The following is an 18,660-nucleotide window of genomic DNA, read 5'->3' on the forward strand; positions in this document are numbered from 1 at the left end:
CTGAGGGCACGAGGGGCATTTTGCGGCAAATTACAGCTCTGAGCATGAAAAGCTTTGTGAGGATTAGAATGCACATAAGAAATATTTTGGAAACCTAACACTGTTTGAGCTCGAGGGCAAGGAGAAAACGCTTCTTAATGGAAATGTTGAGCTACAAAGCAGAATGGACAGTGAGTGTCACATTCAGATTTACAAAACTGGTTTAAAGCTGAAAGGTAAGTGTAGGCACAACCATTTTCACAGGCTGATCTTTGTGAGAACTGTGTATACTTTTCACCCATAGGTGGTGTCATGGCACAGATTTTCAGATCTCATGTCATTTTTATTCATGTCCTCTAGTGGAAACACCGAAACACTAGTGGAAAGTGGGAGATATGAGAGGCTAAGGATAAGACCCTAATGTGAAATGCCCGGCCCGAAAAAAGGGGGAAGACAGATTGATTTGTATTAACCATGGAGTCACAACAAACGACACACGTATACCATAAGTCATATATTTGTTTATTTTGCGTTCAACATTGTCACAGTTGAAGTTTTACAATAACTGGGGTCTTACTGACTCACTATTCACTGTACAAACAGAATGCACATATAAATGAGGCCATTCCTCTCTCCTCCTTTTTTTATAATGTGTCTCACGCCAGACTGAACAGCTTGCAGCAGGATGTGTGTCATCTGTCTGTGTGTACGCTGGGCTGTACGTATGAAAAGAGAGCTGGATGTAAATGGCAGGAAACTTCCTAACAGTCTGTTTTTGATTTCTACAGCAAATGTCAGTTCACCACTGCTGGAGGCAGAGACAGTCGATATGTTCATATATCACCCCTCACATCCATCCATGAGGTGATGTATATACATCCTGATCTTAACTTGAGAATAGAGTACTGATCCTATACACATTATGTACATCTCCTTTAAGCCCCAGTCTTGGTCCCTTAACAGCGTCATAAAGATAAACCCTCTAAGCCAAGCAGCTCATCTGTTTGCACATCAAAATCCCGTATTTACACGATGAAAGCCCTCAGCTAAGGAAGTGCAATGTTCTTCATGTTTATAATTTACACAATGGCTTTGTTGATGAAATGCATGCTGAGCTTTAGTAACTACCAGGCTAACATGGAACAACAAGAACACATCAACATCTGAAAATTCCAACCTAATCAAAACCAAAGGAGAAGTCAAAATTCATAGGCCAACTTTTTTTTTGAATCCCCCCATAAGCTCACAGTGAATAGGACACATGATGCATCAGATCCATGCAGTGCATTGCCGGGGTACTTTCTCGCAAAGAATGACTGTAGACATTTGAAGAACTACAACACACACCAAAAAAATAAACAGATTAAACAGTTTCAAATCATCCCAAGATATCAGAGTTATAGCAAAGATATGATATCAGTGGAGCGACACATTCAGCTGATCATTAATGTCCAGTATGTGATATGTCCGTCTTAAGTCACATGAGTACAAACGTGTGAGAGTAAGCCTGACTTATGGCGATGCTTTTTCTTCGTGAATGTTAAAATACATTTACAACCTGAATATCGGGACAAACAGTTTACTGTCACTAATTTACACACTAGAATAGACTTTTATTTGTAGAATGTAGAAAGTTATTCTTTACATATACCCAGTTTGTTTCTTCAGTTTGCATTTTTGTATATTGTAACTGCATTTCCTGAAAACAATGAAAGTGTTCTTTCAAATGTGCTTATCCAGCAAAATATTTCTGTTCAGCCCAAGGAGAAGTATATTCCCTTTTATTAAAATATATACACACATTCTTCTTTCCACTGTGAACTGTGTAAGTATTATATATATATATATTTATATATTTTTCCTTATTTTGAATGGAAAAAAAAAAAAGAAAAGATTTTTCTTTTTTCACCTGAATCTTGTCCTGACGACAAGATAAGAGACCTCCACTTTCAGTACAAGTCTGCATTTTCTGAACATGATTGCACTTAACTTGCTATGGTAACACTGACTTGTTATACAATGTGCAGAGGATAGCCTCACATCAACAACATTACATGCAAAATTATCACTTACTTGACATTCCACTGAACTCCAAGTCTGTACCTCTAATGAGACCGTGAGGACAGCCAGACATTAATTTACTGAGAAAAGACTCTTGACAGGGGTCAAAAAAACAAAATAAATAAATAATGACGCGACACGAAAAATGCACAGATAGGAGGGACACCTTGCTTGTTCTTAATGTACAAAATCAGTACAAAGATATTGCACATATAATAGAAAAAAAGATGAAAAAATACTTCACTATGTAAGAACTGATTTTATTCACTCACCGAATCCTGGTGAATAAAAAAATATTCTAAACAAGGCAAAAAGAAGAGCTAAGAAATGTTTCTGATTTTGAGAGTCAAGGAGGCAGATGTTGCACATGTTAAAAGCAACAGACTTAACATGTCCAGCACTTTGCTTTTGTAACAGAAACAGAGCCACGTAGCATTGGAAATGCCTTTTTCGCTGTTATTCTTCACTACGTTACGTCTTATGCAGCCACAATATTGGAAGGAAGCAGAGCTAACGAGCGACCTACTTTATCGGCTCCTAAAGTTGACAAGTGGAGTCTGCTTTGAAGCTTCAGCTGTGACTGCACAGCATTTTGAGGCCCATATGCAACAGCTGCCATCCAGAGACTCTTTCTAATCCATTTGGAAAGGCAAAAATTCCAGAATAGATTAACAGCCGGACTAAATGGGAGTTCACTCCTTTCAGATCTACATCCTGTTACCATAGAGTCAGTATAATACTGATAAAGTTCATTTTTGCTGATAATAATTGCAAGTATAATCTTACAAATTACTTTACACACAATATACTGTACATGAAGTCTTGACTAAATAGATTATGCAGTAATAATTGGCACATTTATTTATGAGAGCTAGGAGACAACACATATAGCTGTCATCTACAGTAAATACAGCACTAGAACTACTATGACTGACTCAGTCAAGTTCTTCACCTGTCCTTTGATTTAATTTAGTGTGAAATGATTACATCTAGGTTTTTCACTACATATGAGCTCTACAGGAGGCAACAACAAATAGCATTCAGATGATGTTGGGATCCGCAAAACCAAAGATTTGAAAAACTGACTTCCTAAAGGCTGAGCACGACAAGTGATGTCATTGCGACAGAGAAAACAGTCAGCTGAGTTTTCGTCTCAGGCCATCTTTTCCCCGTGGTTACGTGAAGGTAAGACAGGTTATTGAGGGAATGGAGTAGCAGGGAGAAGCTTGGTGAGAAAGCCTATTTTCTCCTCAGCTGTCACGGCCGGATGGTGTTTGTGGAAAACAAAGAGCATCTTCCTGTGCAGAACCCCACCCATACCCAGTACACCCAAAACCCCGATGGGACCAAAGTCCCTGATCAGGCAAGCTAGTAAAGGCCCTTAGTGGAAGATTTGAGTCCAATATCCATCCTGCATATATTTATTGGACCTGGAAGTGAAAAAAGGTGGCTGCATGTGATTGGTTTCCATCACAGCAGCAGAAACACAGTGGACAGGCCATAGAGTTATGCTGTCAGTCCCTTTGGTGTAAGCAAATGTCCCTTCTTCAATAAGTTCCCTCCTTGCTTCTCCTCTCTGAGTTAGGAGCATCACACTACGGTGCTGATGCCACTGTGTTTGGGTTTGGGTCCGCCAGGCGCCGAACCCACTTGCTGACTGTGGTGGTGAGAGTGCTGCGAGTGCGAGGTGTGGTGGGAATGCTGGCTGTAATGGCCGTGCTGCGAATGGCCGTGTTGGTGTGCGTGTGAGGAGTAGGCTGGGTGCTGGTGGTACTGCGTGTGAGGTGGGGGGTGGTAGTGGTGGTGGTGGTGGTAAGGCGGGGGATTCTGCGTGCAGTACTGGGGATGGTGGCCGTGGTGTTGGGTCTGCACTGCGTGCACCACCTGCGCCGTGTGATGGAGGTTGGTCGGGTGGGGCTTGTGCGATATGAGAGTGGGGTGACCAGGTTGGGGGAAAGGAGGGTGGCTCTGAGACGGCGGTTTCCCTCGCTTGCTGCCAAAGAGCGACCCGAGGATGGAAGTCGATGCCGAGTTAGGGATGGATGGATGGCCGCGGGGCACGCTCTCGCGAGGCGTGTTGGCTCTCCTTCGTGTGTGTGGACTGCTAATGATGGACCCCTGCAGGAGGGAAAAAACACAAGGTAACAGTGCGTCTGTGAGACACTGCGCTACTGCAGAACACCTACACTAAATTATAGCTACAAGGCACCAGCAGGATGAATTCACAGTTTTCTTTTTTTCAGATAAACAAGTAGCAAAATGTTATAGGACATGCAAATGAGAAACCAAAAATGTTTTCATGAGAGGCAGCACCAACACTAGGAAAATTTTAGCTTGGGAAAAAGACCTCACGATGAAGGGAGCTTAAATCCAAAAAAAGGTTTGCTGTAAGGGAACTAACTGCCTTGACATACAGTAAATCTGCAACAAGAGAAATTAAATAAATACTGTTAGAAATATAGATCATTACATTAAGGAAGTTAAGAAAAAAAAACTTCTTCACTGTAGTCAATGTGCCAACCCCTCTAAGAGTCACACATGCAACGTGTTATAATCAAATGAGGCATAGTTTCCACATGCAGAGGGTGGGGCAGGCAAACTCGTCATCCACACAGTAGCATTCATCTAGAAGACAGAAGGCAGGAGGAACTAGGCGCTCATGTGCAGACTTCTCAACACGCCTGGACACTTTTCCCCATGTTTTGGGTCCAACATTACTCGATATCCAGGTGTGACTCTCCTAAAAAAAGGCTTTTCCTTTGGCACATGCTTCATCTAAGACTGGAGAAAGACCACAAGATGCCTTTGAAAGCAGAATGAAATTTACAGCGTCCAAGACTACAACTGGACACATGAACTAATGGACACATGAAATGAGTGAAATATGAATGAATGAAATCCACATCTTTCTAAGTCCATGTGAAACCCATTGCTAGACCCCTGGCTAGGAAGGCTACATTCCTCCCTGAAACTTACATCATTTAAGAGAGATTGTGGATAAGAGAAAAACAGAAAGACCCAGACAGGGAGAGAGGCTGGAGAGGGTGTACAGTTTCCTAGTGTCTTTCAGAGCTACGACCCTGCCAAAGAGAAGAACCAAATGAAAACCGCTTGGATGTGATTGAATGAAAGACAGAGACAGGCGACAAGGGGAGGGTTCAGAGGAGGCATTAGTAGAGTCATGCTTGTTTGAAGGTAAAGTGTATATTGGTCATATAACATGACCAAATCAGGGAAATTCTCTGGCTTCCAAAAAAGGGGCAGGATCAGAGGCAGGCAACCCACGCATGCACACTAACTGAGGCAAGCAGGTTATAAGGCATCCCAGGAAGAAAAATAAATGATCCAAACAAATGGACTGAGTCTATGAAGCAAAGAAGGTGTAAGACCAAAAATAAAGTTGAGTGTTTCACAGTGCACATCATCACATAGAGAATAGCTTGGATACCAGCTGCTTCCAACTTACTTCCACATTGCTGTCTAGTGATCCTGCACTGCTGCGACGCCCACGCTTGCCTGCCCGAGACATGCAATACCAGAGATTAGAGATCGACAGCACTTCTGGATCGACTACACACGTTTAGGCCGCCCACCAGTCCCATAGGGGGCAGTGCAGTGGATTGTGACTGTGAGTAAGATCCAAATATGGGCAGGTAGGGGGGAGGGCATTCAGGTCTGAGAAGGTGGTGGTTGACAGGTGGTACTGTGGTTTTCTTTATGGGGAAGGCACATCTTCACTCAGGTTCAAATTTTAGCTATTTTGTTCTTAAATCGCAATACGGAGGCTGAGTCAAGCAATACCTAAAGATGTTTGAATGTATTATCATAAATCTCAATAAATACAGACTCCATGACCATCGAGTCTTGACAGAACAAGGAAAAAAGTCCACAGTCAAGTTTTACCAAAACACAGCCGCTATTTCTAAAAACCTCAAGCAGGACTGTTGCTTCACCAGAATTTTCCCAGATTTTTATTTTTTTTTATCGGTTTTTATTTTTCCTCCGAGAAATTCGACAACTTATTTTTAATGTTGTCGCAAGATGCAGATTTTCATCCAGGTCAGTGTCGGCAAGAAAGCCAGTCTCGGTGACAGTCGCAGAGGAGACATCAAAAGCAATACAGTGGTTGCTGCACATGGAATGTACAGGCATATAAAGGTCTGAAGGTGGACAGAGCACTTTTGCCATCGTTAGGCACACTCAGCCAATGATATATGACCAATAATTACACATAAACAGGAGAATACCTGATGTGTATGGGCAGAACACAGTAAATACACATGAAATGTCACATGGCAGGAAAGGAAAAAACAAAACAAAATAAAAAACACTTAACCAAAGTGACCCCACTAACATGCCACGTCCTGCACTGAAAAAACAAAGGAGACAGGAGGGCAGATGGACTTCTGCTACAGACTCCTTCACTGTCTGATCTATCATTTCCCATTCAGGTAGTGATCATAAGAACAAAGCATATCGTATTACCAACAAGTGAGGCAGACCCCCGACTGGATTTCATTTTCTTATCAAGTTAATCACCTGATAACTTCACAAAGCTGTTATCTGTAATGAATGAAATGTATTCTTGCTTCAGAGACACAGCAGCTGTGTTAAACACTGATATTCATGGGTATGACGTGATTCTTAACACCAAGACAGAAACTAAGTCTTCATCTCGTTGCTGCTTAAGAATGGTGTCGTTTATAAACATACAGATGAGGAAATGAGACATGATTGCTGATTAAAACGGAACAGATTGTAAGGAATGTCTTTGGATTAAACAAATGCAAAAGTGCTAAATAACAGGAAATAAAGTGATGATGAAAACACAAACGGGGGAAAAAAAACTGCTCATAATAAATCATCCAAATGAACAGGGGTGACACCTGCCTGTCGGTTTCATCAATCAGTGAAAAGAAAAAATCTGCATTGCTAAACCTCTTCTTAAACAGGTCCGTTTTCAGTCTTTGAGCTGTGGAAAGTTGAGGTCTCTCTAAAACAAAGTATGCTGAGTACAAAAGAGGCGCAACACTGACAGGAAACACCGTCCAGACCAAACCATCCAGTCATGGGGGAGGGGGGAGGGAGGGGGTGTTAGATTATGGATTTAAAGGGAAGAAGAAGGTATGGTGCTGTGAAACAACATTTTGCTATTTTTATCCCCTTGATATCATCATAAAGATGTGGATGACAGAAGGAGTGTACTTCTCCCAGCTAGTAAAAGCAAAGATGTTTTGGCTATACCTGCTTCAGAGAGATCTCTAAGGGAGCTGCTGAGGGCACTCCTCTTCAGGCCCTCACCCATGGCGTAGCTATCATCCAGACTGGCCCGGTTCATGTTCCCATTGCCTGCTTCCTTCTTCAGGCCAGAGCTCTGCGACATGCTGGGCCTCACTACCCCTTTCTGCTTCTCCAGCTCAGCTGTAATATTAAAAAAAAAAAAAAAAAAAGCCAAGGAAAGACTGAGGTAAGTGGCAGCGGTTTTACATCTCACTTTGGCCATGGAATGCATTTTTTTTCTGTTACGTATTAAGCCACCCTTTGCTGCCTGAAATTTATGAGGTGTGCAGTATTGATATGCTTAATTTTTAACATCCTGCTCTTGTATGTAAAAATGGAAACCGCTTTAATGTCCCCAATAATCTGCCGCCCCTTCTGGTAACCATCCTGTGAACTTTGTAAACATTCTCTCTTGAAATCTGCTGCATTTGAGTAATGAGACCCATGCTCTGTTTCTACTTTACACAGCCTGAAGCAGACAGAGTAACGGGGGTGGGTGGGTTGGGAGGGGAAACGGTCAGCTCACACTCTATTCTGTATTTCTCCATTTCCTGGACCTCAGCAATGGACTCTCGTAGGTCATCTGTAAACTTCTTGCGGTCCTGGGGGTTGGGCGCATTAAAGTTGATAAGCACTTTGATGTCTGCACCTGGTATCGCTGATGTAAGTCTGATTCCATTTGGATAATCTGGGGCAATGGGAAACAGAGAGAGAGAGAAAAGGTTCATTCATCAAAACCGAGGCGAAACCCATCGGGTGAATTCTGTCTGAAGTTTTGGAGAGTATAAACAACGTCGCAGCCCATTTGGTTCGACTTCCCATTCCAGCTGCCTGTGTTAATGTGCAACGTCAAAATGTGTGATGTAAATACTGTCAGCTAGCATGCTGCACGGAATATAATAAATGGAAACTCTCAGTGCAACTTACACTGATTTTCAAACAGCATGACTTGCATCCCATATAGAGAGAAGGACTGTCTGAAGCTGTAGGTCACTGAATTCTTCTTTTTTTGGAAAATCTTGGTTACCTGAAATTATACAAAAATAACCCTGTAAGGACGGTTTGGACAGGGGAGGGGAGGCAGAAGGGAGAGGACAGGGCGATATTTACCACTAGGAGGTCGTTGAACAGGAAGATCTCCCGCTGATGCAGGCCTAGCTTCTGGAGCTTGTTTGGATCTGGCACTTCAAACAGACGGCAGTAACACACCAGTCTACGGTGCGGCAGCGATAACACCTACAAGGCAGAGGAAAACAGCACAACACTTTAGAGGTAATTATGGCCTCAGTCCATTGCGTAACAAGGAACAGAAGTTATTCTCCATCTGCAAATTTGAAAAAGGTATGGCCAAGAGATGACTAATTTATTCCTCCCTTGGGCGCTTTTCATTATGCCAACTTATGCCTCCTCACTTCCTATTTCCTCCAGTGACCTAGAAATTGTTAACCTCTGCCATTAGGGAAGATCTTCAAACTCCTAAAGCGCTCCAATTTACAAGGAGAGAGGAGGCTCCTGAAGGAGCCAAGAGCAAGGAATCACAGATGTATCCTTTCCGGAAAAAACCTTTTACATTTTACAATAAAAAAGACAAACACTTATTATTGAGCAGATAATTATGCTCTTAAGTAAACATGGCACACATAAGAGATCCTTACATAAGATTTAACAGGAATATTAAATGCATATTAAATTTAAAAAACTGAGTTTTTTCGCACTGGTATGTGACTATGTTAAATCACAGTCTCTGTGACCGTGAATAGCTTATAAATATACACCCATAGACCCATAAAGCTTTAGTGTTCATCTTGAGGCAACTGTTGTGATTTAGGGGCTATACAAATAAACCTGTATTAAATTGAACTGAGCTGCCTTTCATGAATAATGTGACTCTTCTTCTCCTAATATAAATTTGGCATAATGGAAATTTATGGTAGTATTCTGCAAAATATTGTAAACCAATTCTGTTTTCAAAAGTCACTGTAGAAATAAAATATTTTAGTTTGTTATAAATGTCATTATTTTGGGGAAAAAAGGCATATGTAAAAATTGTATATCGAAGACTTTTTGTCTGTTTTGTTTTAAATGTCTTGGTATTTCTTTGTGAAGTGCTTTGTAATCTTTGTCTTAAAAGGTGATATATAAATAACATTTTACTTTACTTACCTTAATTACACGTTTAAGACATTTAGGATTAGAATTTCACATTTCTTCCTGTAAAATGATTCTTACATGAAAGCTTCTTTGGATTTTTGCACCAGTTTGACAGGTGACACAGCTGTGGAGCATGTTTTAAGCAACCATGCTCAAGTCTTCTCCAACCCTCCCCCACACATTCTTGTTGGCAGTAGCAAGGATGCAAATGAAGTCATGCTAGCATAACAAAACCACCTGATGTTTTGGATTCTCCACCCTTTTCGTGACACAGGGAAAATTGTCCGACAGTGAATGCTGCTGCTGGATTTTCTTTTTGAATTCAAAGTTTAGTGATTTATTTTCCTGTAGCAAGTCCCACAAAAATGCCAAGAAAGAGTAATGAGCCATCAATCCAACAGTCGTACAAATGCACACTGTGCAGACTGATCCAATAGGTGTTCTCTTCGAGAGTATTCAATAACTTGACAGTAACAGGTGACAGGCTACCTTCTGGGTTTTTTGTTGTTGTTGTTTTAAATACCTAGGTTACTGTGCGCAATGATGAAAACTGTAAAAGAGTTCATTCAAAGTTTAGGTAGCCTTACATATATAAAAAGCCAGTATACGTGGCACTCAAATGAATGCACTACTAGTGCTAAGTCAGCTTAGCATAGCTCATTCCTTAAGGATTGATGTGACAAGCACACCGCAGTGATATACACCCTGCTGAGCACAGAATTTGTAAACGCTGCGGCTTAGCGCCACCCAAAAATTTATGCCTTTTGATTCTGCCACCAGCGTAAAACACTAACTGTCCATCTCTCACCAACCAGTGTAATGTCTCTGGGAAAAGTCGTTGCCAGTCTTGAAAAGCTGACTTAAAAAGTAACTGCATGATGTTGAGGAATCACTAAAGAGACAGAGATGCAAAGTGAAACAAAGAATAATAAATGATCATCTGATTTACAGATAATCTACTTACACATCCCAGGCCATGGTGGAGAGATCCAATCTAAAAAGAGAGGACAGAGACGATGTTAGGTGCAGTTAGTATATTGAGATTATTTGCACTAATGCTTCTTATAACTTAAAAAAATAATTATATATATTCCCTTCTTAAGAAGGATTTGCCCTTGTTAACAGTTTTCCCATTATAATGCCTATGAAAATGCATGCACCTTATTGGTTTGGTGCAAAAGTCGTCGATTTTTCTTTGTCTTCAGATTTGTAAGAATCAATAACGATACTGGAATGAATACAGATCCTGTGCCAGCACTAGTGGACCTGATTATTATAGAGAGGATTTCCAGCATGCCTTTTATGTTAAACTGTTTTACTACGTGTCCTCCTTAATTATGCAGCTAAATGGTGACAAGGAATCATTTTTCAATACATTCAATTATTACTGGCAGAGCAGAACAGACTCCATTCATCTGAAAACCGACTAAAACAAAGTCATCCATGCCAGACAAGCCTCTCCCTGAGGGTAAGTTAATCACACCTTTAACCTTCACACATGGCAGAAACGGTATTGCCTGCAGAATACTGCAGAAAGGCTGTCTCCAGCTGCCTACAAGGGAATGGAGTAATGGGAGAACAAAATCTGATAATAACTTTGATCCAGTATGTATGGCAAGAGATAAACAGACTAATAACTAATCAACGGATTAAAGCAATGCAACTTATGCCAGTCAGTTAAAGAAAAATGGATTTTGCTCTGCTCAAGGATAGCAACTACTATATTGTGTTAAAATGGCAGGATGTGCCTATTTTTCATCAGACTGCAGCAGTGTGCGACATTTCACAAAGGCCTTGTGTGTGTTGAAATCACCAGTGCGTGTCTGAAGACTTTTCTACATCTTAGCGTTCCTTCTCTGAAATAAGCTACGTAAGAGAGGGTAAAGGATATGTCCTGGTCTGTGATGTCTTGCCTTGTAATAAAAATAAAAAATAAGAAATCCAACTAACAATTTTGTGACCTTGACAGAAAGACTAAAAAACACATAACTTACTGGTTTCTTTCCCACAATGAGCTTCTCAACCTTCTGCACCTGGGAGACGTGGTCTTCGTTGGTTTTGAGCTCTCGTTTACGAATCCTCTCATATATGCCGACCAGAGTCTCCCGGGGTATGTCCTCTCCATCATCCACACCTGAAAGTCAACGTACACATACACCTGAAGCATTAGAACAACAGTAAAAGGATTTTTTTTTTCTTTTTAAAGGTCAGGATAGTGAGAGAAGAAATTAATAAAGCAAAGAGGATTCAAATTGTAAGGGTTGGTGACCTACTCTGCCCCTCTGTGGTGAAAGGTTTAATTTATTTTTGAAGCTGAATTTCACTTATTGCCCCGTCAAGGTCTATATATAATGCCTTCACATGTATTTCATAATAACAGTTTTCTGTTACCTCTTAAGTTCTTGATAAAGTCCTCCAGCTTCATCTTCCTCTCTGGCTTGACGTTGGGGCTGTACATGTCGGTGTTGAGGAGGATGATTGCAAAAGCTAGGATGAAGATGGTGTCAGGGTTCCTAAACTGCCGCACTACTGTTGGGTTACAGATGCAGTAGCGCTGGCTAAAAATAGAAAACGGGAGCATTAAGTAATGTTAAGGAAGAGCAAAACTCAGACTCTAAACTCGATGCAAGCGAGTCAGAGTGAGGAAATGTTTTCAACACTGCCTGAAGAAAACAGAAGTAAATGGGTTCTCTTTATGAACCAATAATTATGCAGATGACACAGCTGTGAGGAAGACCGATGATGTTTATTAAAATGCTTTCAGTATTATGAACACTAATGCTAATGTTTTACTGCACTTGACTACATGAAATACACAGGGGTCGTTAAGAATCAGCTCGGTTTAATGATCATAGTAAATAAATCCATTTTCAGTAGGAGGATTGGGTCACTAAACTTTCTCAAAAAAAAAAAAAAGTTTATATTGCAGTTTTTTTTTTTTACATATACGGCATAAAACCCCAACCTGAAAGCCTCAATGAGCCGCTCCACCTTCTGTGCTTCACCCTGGACGCGGATGTGGTTCTGAAATTTCCTCAGGGCTTCGTCGAGCTCCATGCCCTGGAAGTCCATTTCGTCTACCACACAGCTGGTACGTGAGGAGAGGGATGAAGAGAAAAAAGGCAAATACATCAAAACACAGACTGCCACAGTTTTTGTGCTCATCCTCATTCACTGGTAGCTCAACAGGGATGGTTTGGCCCAGATTCTATCATGGGGGATATGTCAGTGAATTCTTGTCATATTGGTGCCATAAGTCACTCTCATAGACTGTGGGATCTTCGTTGAGTAAATCCTCTGAGCAATTGCTTAACTGTTTTCATATGTTCCACACTCCTTTTTAAAAAAAACAAAACTAAGTATGCTTTGGATTATGTTACTGTCAGTAATAACAATATTTTTTTGATCATTCCTGTGGCGATACTTACTCCAAGACATCTCTGTTGAACTGCTTCTGTCGATTGCCAAGAAATTCTCCAATCATCTGCCTGCTTAGCCCCTTTCTCTGCAGCAGGAAGTGAGCCACTCCGACTGGCGTGTCAGGGATGAATCCTCTCTCAGTAAGATACTGAATGCCCTTTTCTGGCTTCCTGAAAAATTCAACATGTCCCCGGATGGTTTGTTTTTAATTCCTGGACAGATGCTGGTACATTTTTAAACTGGGAAGAAGAATATGCTGCTGCTTAATCTTGTTCTTAGAAAATCCATCTATATTACTGTTACTACCCAAAATTTTGACACAGGCCTAAAAACAAAACACACACACTTCAAACCTCTCATCTTATTGTCATGTAGTTACGTCAGATAAAATCTAAGTAATACAGATGAGTGAAAGGCTTTCATTAAGAAAGAAATATATCTCTGGAAATATTAAAGCAGTGATGGTGCAATTTAGTTTTATCAGTCTTACTAAGCAAACAATAGAACTGCTGTTCGTCAAACACAAATAGAGGTATTACAGTTTGTACTTTTCAATATGAGTTTCATTATGTTGAGTGGGTTTATTATTTTTTTCTATTCCATTTTTCTTTTAAAAATAGTTTTATTAATTCCTAATGAAATTAATTTTTTAATGATTTTTTTAACTTAAAAAAAACAAAACAAAACTATAAAGGGATCAAAATTTATGAAGTTCAGAAGAAACATCAGTGATGGCAGCAACATGCGTTTTTAGCCCTCACTATAAACGCAGGTCAAGCATGTGCTCCAGCAGAGCAGAGTACCTACTTGTTGAAGAGATTCAGGCCGATGCGGTAGTGTCGCTTCCGGATAACATCATTGCTGAATATGGGCGAATCCCAGCTGTTGCGAGTCTCTTTGTGGTAGGTCTGCTTACTTAGGGTCTGCTCTCGCAGGCTGTCTCTTGATGAGGACTCAGAGCTGCAGTTAATGGTGTCATTTGAGTTTGATGTGCTATTGATGCTGTCATTGTCCCCATCTGAGAAATCGGACTCTGACTTGCTCTGTCTGTTAGCTGAGCCGTTGATAGCCAAGTGGCTTTCTAACTGTCTGTGGCGGTGGCGAAGAGGCGCGTCGTCGTCACGGGAGGGAGCTCGTGGTGGGGGCCCGTGGGAAATGTGTTTGGGGCTTGCTTGGGACGATGTTACAATGTGGCCGTGAGGTTCATACACAGGTGGCCGTTTGACAGTGCTCCGCTCTGACCGGTCGCTGAGCTCTGCGGAGCTATCGCTAGGAGGTTCTATGGTCAACAGAGGAAGATGGTCCATTCTAAGACGCTGCTCTTGGCACTCTAGAGAAGGAGTGCTGCGGCAGCTTGTGTCTGTGTCACGACCCTCATCTTTGGGGTCAATAGGCCAGTATTCTTGAGAGGAGTTAACTGACCGCAACCGTAAGTCTGATTCTGTGCTGGAGGGCTGGTCCCCTGACCTGGACAAGGCAATAGAAGGGGACATGTCCTCCTCATCGATGAACAGAGTAACATCGCTATAAGACGCCATCGTTTCATCGCGCATCCGTCCAGCTGCCCTATGGTGAGACTTCACCTGATACTGCACATCCCCCTGTCTCTCGGAGCAGCCAATAGCCTCTGGGTCAGGACCCTCATCCCCCTGAAGGCTGCGACAGTTCAGAGCATCATCTATCGACTCAGCCAGAGACTTGACTTGTCTTGAAAAGGCGTCCTCCAGCTCTGTGATGGCATCTGTAAGGTCACCCTGCGGTGGAGGGTGCGCCATGTTGGCCTGCTGGTGAACCTCTATATCTCCGCATTCTGACTGCACCATGGACAGCGGGGTGCCGTCCTCCGTCATGGACACCTGCCTCCCCTCAAAGTATGAGCTGTGGACTTTTTCGGGGCCCTCAAATGAGAGCTGCATCCTCATGTTAGAAAGTACAATGCGTCTGGACATACGGTTCTCTGACATAGAACTCCTGAGACGTTCAAAGTTCTTGTTCATCTGATACTGGCGGAACGCCGTCTGAATGGTTCGAGCTGCATGTCGAGTTATGAATCGTCCACCATATTTGCGCTCTAGCATCTCCACCTAACAAAAACACAAGTAAATTAACTGTAAGACCCATGGGTTACTTAATTGGTTTTCTTAGCTGCACATGGTCTATAAAGTCATCACCGTGGATGTCCTGTTAGAAGCTAACAAAGTGTTCTTTACACAGCTAGCTTTCTGACAAGAAAAGATTCAAAATATATGATTTTTTAAAAACAGATATCATGTGACTCTTTGAATTTCTGTCAAAAACAGTCTTTTACCTGTTTATCCTGGAGGTCAGCAGAGAGCTCATAGCTCTCAGAGAGCGATCGGGACCGCTTGATGGCCTCCTCCTCAGCCTGCTTACGGAGGATGGACTGTGAGTGCTGGAGCTTGGGTCGTCGGGGCCTCTGAGGCCCAGGCTGGACCCCGTGGCTGTAAAGTGGGCTGTCAAATCGGTCGGGGCTGATGGCTGAGCCGTGGGTCACGGGACCCTGGCCATAGCTGGCTCCCCCATCCAAGGAAGGGCCACTATCACTGGGCCGTGCATCCCCTTCCACACTACAAAGACAGGAAAGAGATGGATGGATGATTAGAGACGGTAGAAGGAAAGAAAAATCTCTGAGGCAGTACTGGATTTAAATATTATCAGGTTAGTTCAATCCCAAAATGCCTTAACAAAGAGTAGCTTAAGTTAAATATCCATTATATACAATTAAGTATGGTATTAGAAATATGGTATTGCACAATAGCATGGGTGTGAATGAATATAGCCTTTTCTGGGGCATGCGATCCTGACATACTGCATAAACCACACTTAATTAAATTCAAAGCTGTCTGATGCTAATAGATTTCGCAGAAGAAATTACTAGTGTGTCATAGTTTTTGCTGTACCACATTTAGGAGACACAAAAGACACATAACCACTCCTAAAATAAAATACATTAGCAGTAACACAGTCCTTGTGCAATTGCTTCCTTTACAAATACTGAGAAAGGAACAAAAAACAAGCGATTACTCACTCACTCTTACATTCTACCACACTAGAGGTCTGCCTCTTACGAAGAGACCGTCTATTTTCAATAAAATGCCAACTCTTCCTCCATATCTTGTCCACCATTCTTTCTGTCAAATGAAGTCCAGAGTACACAGAATCCTCCAGGAAATCCAGGTTTATGTCAGCTCAGGGGCCAATCAGTGGCCCAGGAGAATTACATCATATTCGCAGTAGCGACGACACTCTGTTCCAATTCTCGTTACAAAGTCCAGTTTGGAGAAGAGTGAGTAAATATAACTTCAGTGATCCCTCAGTCAAAAAACAGAAATGCCTTTCAGAGGTGCCGACCCGCTCTGTAACTATCATCACACCAACTAACATTTCTTCCCTTCTCCTCTGATACGATTAATGCACAGTTCACTGGCAGCCTAATGTGTTTGAACTGTGACTTGACACACCCATGCAGCGTACACATCTACTTCCTTTATTGGACTGCCTGAAATCAACATTCGGCAACAGCCTGTCAAACACAGCAAAGAGCACAAGCGAAAAAGTGGAACTGAATTTGGTTCAGGAGTTCAGATGGCAAATGTACTGTAATATAAGTGTAAACTCTTTTTGTGACTTCCGAGTAACCCCGCTCAGCACGAGGATTTTATGGTTAATAAAAGACAGCGAGGCTCAGATGTAATATCTGCCTCAGCTGAGTTTATACTTGTCATTTAGGAAATTTGAACTGGATTTACAACCCACAGCATGTCTTTTGATGTCCCTAGATTTGTGATTAACAGAGAAAGTGCAACAGAAATTGAAAATGTTTTCAAAATTGCAATAACTACACTTGCAAGGCTTAAGGTAAGTCATTATTAGTGATTAACATATGAGTCATGGATGTTTGCAAAGGCTTCAGGCAGCTTAGTTTTCAGATCAACACAAATGCTTTGGAGAATAACGCCCCCCTCCAAAAAAGCACTACTGCTTTTCAACTAAAGATTTTAGAGTGAAATATTAAAACAGATTGCACTTGGCTGCCAAACCATCATTAATAATTTTTAGGAAAAGCACAATCCCGAAAATACTCAGCCTAATTCCACAAACTAAGATGGCATTTGGATGCAAGTGGAAAGAACACACTCATAGAACACTTTCATAACTACACCCATTCAAAAATGTCTAATCAGCCAATCATGTAGAAGCAACTTAATATGTTTAGGCATGCAGACACTGCCAAGATAACCTCTTGAATTTCAAACTAAGTATCACAATGAGGAAGAAAGGGGATTTAAGTGACTTTGAACGTGGGATGGTTGTTGGTGCCGAACAGGCTGGTCTGAGTATTTCATAAAATGTTGATCTACCGGGATTTTCAACCATCTTTATGATTTACAGAGAACTGAAAAGGAAAAACTATCCAGCGAGGGTCAGACTGCTTCAAGCTGACAGGAGGGGGAAAGTAACTAAAATTTTTACTTATTACAACCAAGTTACGTAGAAGAGCATCTCTGAACAACTTAGACAACAAACCTTGAAGCAGATGGGCTACAGCACCAGATGACCACACTGGTATTACTCTTGTCAGCCAACTCTCCTGTCAGGAGACTGAGGTTACAATTTGCATGACCTCACCAAAAGTAGAAAAGAGATGGGTGGAAAAATTGTGCCTGGTTTGAGGGTCATTCAGACGGTAGGGGTGTTAACACCATGAAAGCATGGATCCATTCTTTCTTGTATCAATGGTTCACACTGGTATTTCACAGGGGATATTTCTTAACTGAGCATTGTTAAATCACCACAGCTTACCAAACTAATGGGCTGATCACGCCCATCCCTTTATGACCACAGTGTACCCATCTTTGATGGCTGCTTAATGTGTCACGTCACAAAGCTCAAATCATCTCAAGCTGGTTTCTTAAACATAACAATGAGTTTACTGTACTCAAATGGCCTCCATCGTCACTAAATCTTAAACCAATAGAGCACATTTGAGATGTGGTGGAACAGGAGATCCACTTCATGGTTTTGCAGCTCACAATTCTGCAGCAATTGTGTGGTGTTAACACGTCAATAAGGACCAAAATCTCTGAGGGTGTCTCCAGCACTTCGCTGTATCTGTGGCACAAATATTTAAGGCATTTCTGAAGGCAAAAGGAGCTTCAAACAAGTATTAGCAAGATGTATCTAGTAAAATGGCCAGTAAACTTATGAGGGAGTGGAGATGAGCCATTCAAGGTCAGCCAAACCCACAGTCAGACAGTGAAACGTCAAGCTAAGTAAATGCTTACCAACTCCCCTCAGGGTAGAAAATACACATAGTGTTTTAGTATGGACCAGTGCACAGCAACAGAGCCAGACTTGCCCTTTACATAGCTGCAGCAACGCTAGTACCTAGCAAAACACATTCAAGATCATACTTCATTGCATAATCACAGCTGGGATAAAAGTTCCCAACCATCTGTCAAAGCTGTCATCCCTGGAGTTAAAAATTACACTGTGTGCTTGCAGGTGGCAGTCATTGTTTTTTTATTTCTTCATTTGAGATAAATGAAGAATTAACGTTATGATGACACAAGGGATTTGGACGTTAGTCAGGAGGAGTGGGCATTTAACAAATGTGACATTTCTCTGACATAGACTTTGTTAGTTCATTTGGCTTCATTTTTCTTTTAATACCAAAATGATGGTTTGTAATCAAAGTCTACAAACATTTTTAGCCAAACCAGCACCAATGTCCATTTTTGGGTCGGT

General features: G+C 41.6%; 1 protein-coding gene across 7 annotated transcripts in view; it reads right to left on the reverse strand.

Annotated features, from left to right (window-relative positions):
• Positions 1–480: 480 nt before the first annotated feature.
• The window catches only part of LOC102200246 (IQ motif and SEC7 domain-containing protein 1-like), a 94,558-nt gene continuing 76,378 nt past the window's right edge, over positions 481–18,660 (reverse strand). For 5 of the 7 annotated variants that reach the window (XM_005749044.1, XM_005749045.1, XM_005749047.1 and 2 more), the window contains 13 exons: positions 15,200–15,479; positions 13,699–14,975; positions 12,900–13,061; positions 12,437–12,559; positions 11,863–12,029; positions 11,466–11,605; positions 10,436–10,465; positions 8,431–8,556; positions 8,248–8,347; positions 7,847–8,008; positions 7,285–7,461; positions 5,507–5,556; positions 481–4,158 (listed from right to left, as the gene is read on the reverse strand). In XM_005749044.1, the coding sequence (XP_005749101.1) occupies positions 3,631–4,158; positions 5,507–5,556; positions 7,285–7,461; positions 7,847–8,008; positions 8,248–8,347; positions 8,431–8,556; positions 10,436–10,465; positions 11,466–11,605; positions 11,863–12,029; positions 12,437–12,559; positions 12,900–13,061; positions 13,699–14,975; positions 15,200–15,479 (3,322 nt within the window). In that variant the 3' untranslated portion in view covers positions 481–3,630. Of the gene's footprint in view, positions 4,159–5,506; positions 5,557–7,284; positions 7,462–7,846; positions 8,009–8,247; positions 8,348–8,430; positions 8,557–10,435; positions 10,466–11,465; positions 11,606–11,862; positions 12,030–12,436; positions 12,560–12,899; positions 13,062–13,698; positions 14,976–15,199; positions 15,480–15,940; positions 16,337–18,660 lie in introns of those variants that run through there. The other 2 variants (XM_005749046.1, XM_005749050.1) reach the window with 2 other exon arrangements.

This window comes from Pundamilia nyererei, unplaced genomic scaffold (genome assembly GCF_000239375.1).
Source record: "Pundamilia nyererei isolate P.nyererei 1_Seehausen unplaced genomic scaffold, PunNye1.0 scaffold00236, whole genome shotgun sequence".
Taxonomy (NCBI): domain Eukaryota; kingdom Metazoa; phylum Chordata; class Actinopteri; order Cichliformes; family Cichlidae; genus Pundamilia; species Pundamilia nyererei.